This window comes from Penaeus monodon, chromosome 43 (assembly GCF_015228065.2).
Source record: "Penaeus monodon isolate SGIC_2016 chromosome 43, NSTDA_Pmon_1, whole genome shotgun sequence".
In the NCBI taxonomy this organism is placed as follows: domain Eukaryota; kingdom Metazoa; phylum Arthropoda; class Malacostraca; order Decapoda; family Penaeidae; genus Penaeus; species Penaeus monodon.
In genome coordinates, this window is record NC_051428.1 from 20,192,967 (window position 1) to 20,195,466 (window position 2,500).

At 28.3% G+C, this 2,500-nt stretch overlaps 1 protein-coding gene across 3 annotated transcripts in view; it reads right to left on the bottom strand.

The window, feature by feature from the left end:
• The window catches only part of LOC119568150 (FNIP repeat-containing protein DDB_G0290617-like), a 9,816-nt gene that overhangs the window by 7,157 nt on the left and 159 nt on the right, over positions 1-2,500 (bottom strand). For 2 of the 3 annotated variants that reach the window (XM_037916553.1, XM_037916552.1), the window contains exons 1-3: positions 2,255-2,500; positions 1,258-1,326; positions 764-814 (exon numbers count right to left, since the gene is read on the bottom strand). The exon at positions 2,255-2,500 is cut by the window's right edge. In XM_037916553.1, coding sequence (XP_037772481.1) covers positions 764-814; positions 1,258-1,326; positions 2,255-2,332 — 198 coding nt within the window. In that variant the 5' untranslated portion in view covers positions 2,333-2,500. The remainder of the gene's footprint in view (positions 1-763; positions 815-1,257; positions 1,327-2,254) is intronic. The other variant, XM_037916554.1, reaches the window with a different exon arrangement.

Consider the following 2,500-nt stretch of genomic DNA (forward strand, 5'->3'; position numbering starts at 1 on the left):
CATCGGAAACAATTAAAATAACTAACAAACCTACACTGCATTTGATAGTTAACCGAAAAGAAATATTTCATTAAAATTAACACACACAAAAAATAATAATAATAAAAAATATAATAAAAAACAACAGCAATGAATACAGTGCTATTGTGATATATAGTTAGGCAATGTGTTTCTTAATGCTCAAATTAATTAATAATTTGTTAAAAATAACAGATTTATTAATATTGTATTAACTCTAAAATGCAATATATGAGAATAATAATAAAAAAAGCCAAATAAAACTACAACAAAAATAAACGCAAGACACGTGTCAACAAACAAACAAACAAACAATATATATGCATATATATGTAGCGGTAAAGTTTCATACATTAAAATAAAATAAAGAAATAAAGAAATAAAACAATAGCATAATACAGAAGAAAAACTAATTAAAGGAGAGAGAGAAAGGGAGAAAGAGAAAAAGAGAGAGAGAGAGAGAGAGAGAGAGAGAGAGAGAGAGAGAGAAAGAAAGAGAGAGAGAGAGAGAGAGAGAGAGAGAGAGGGAGAGAGAGAAAATAAATAAATAAAATAAAAATGAAAGGCACAAAAAAGAAGAAACGATACTTTAATAAGAAATACAAGACAAAAAGAAGAAGAAAAAAGAAAATAAGAAAAAAAGTCTAAAAACAAAAGAAAGAAAGAAAAAAAAAAAAAGGAATGCGTTTGTCTCCCCCCCCCCCAAAAAAAAAAAAAAAAAAAAACTAACACAGTTTCAACTTACTTTCTTAAAATCCTCTAAACATTTCGAAAAGTGGTTGTTCCGCTGAACTACCTGTATCGGAGAAAATAAAGTTCTCAATAAATGTTCACGATCACCATAAATATGTTGCATAATTGCACGAATTGATTTAGATTATAGGGGATTAACTGTAGATGTTGCAGGGAGACGAGGAAAGTCAAAACTTGATGTGGTTTTGTTTGTTTGTTTGTTTGTTAGTGTGTGTGTGTTTGCGTACATGCGTGTGGGTATGTATGTTCACGTATCTGTATGTATGTATGCGGCCGTATATATTAATATATGTCCACGAGCGTACAAAAAAATATATATATAATAAAATAAATGAAAACCACTGTATACACATATAACTTACAGATATAAAGAAACCAAACCAAACAGACAAACAAAAAAGCAAAACCACATTTTAACCCAAATTTATCTCAAAATTTCACGAACCAATTTTCAGAGACTCGCCTCAACCACAAACCCCAACTCACCTTGCCACGAAGAATAACGGTCTCATTGTACTGACCAATTTCTCCGTTATCGTACTCTACAACGGCCTGCTGGGGGAAAAAAAAGACAGAACAATCTTATTTACCTTATTTTGATACAGTATTCCTCAAAAAAAAAAAAAAAAAAAAAAAAAAAAAAAAAAAAAAAAAAATATATATATATATATATATATATATATATATATATACATATAATCATCATCATTATTATTATTATTATTATATAATAATAATAATAATAATAATAATAATAATAATAATAATAATGATAATAATAATAATAATAATAATGATAATAATAATAATAATAATAATAATAATAATAATAATAATAATAATAGTGATAATAATAACAACAACAACAATAATGATAATAATAATAATAATAATGAAAATACAAAAAAATAAGAGAGAGAGAGAGAGAGAGAGAAAGAGAGAGAGAGAGAGAGAGAGAGAGAGAGAGAGAGAGAGAGAGAGACGTGGGTTTACATTAATAGAAAATTGACGAACAGTTAGAAAATTGTTAATGATTGTTTGGCGAACACTAACTGCTAATGTTTACGGTTTATTACCACTAATGAGGATTAAATGTGGATCCTGGATTTGATATTAACACTCTTGGGTACAATACTTTTATCACGAGCAATTTTTTAAACAGTAAATAAATAAAACAAAATACATTCAATAAATCCACCTCCAAGAAGATATATATGCATAAAACAAAAAACTTCCACGGCCTCTCAAAAATAAACACACTAATCCGTAAGGAAAAAGGGGAACCCACAACGGAAAAAAAAAAAAAAAAAAAAAAAAAAAAAAAAAAAAAAAAAAAAAAAAAAAAAAAAATATATATATATATATATATATATATATATATATATATATATATATATATATATATATATATATGTGTGTGTGTGTGTGTGTGTGTGTGTGTATATCACTAACACGACCCTACTCTACTGAAAACGTAACACACCTTGTTTCGCGAAGCAGCAACAGCAGTCACGGAGAGTAACAGTAACGAGGCCGTTACAACGATATGATAACACCCCATCTCTTCGTTAACTGGTTCAGGTTCTTTCGACCGCTACACGAGAGCTCTCATCGGGGAGAGTCGCGAGAGTGTTATAGATAAGTTGTGACCCCCTCGCTTTTAAATAAATGTGGCCGAACTTTTTTTTTTTCTTTTTTTTTTTTTTTTTTTTTGACACAGGGCCTTCGT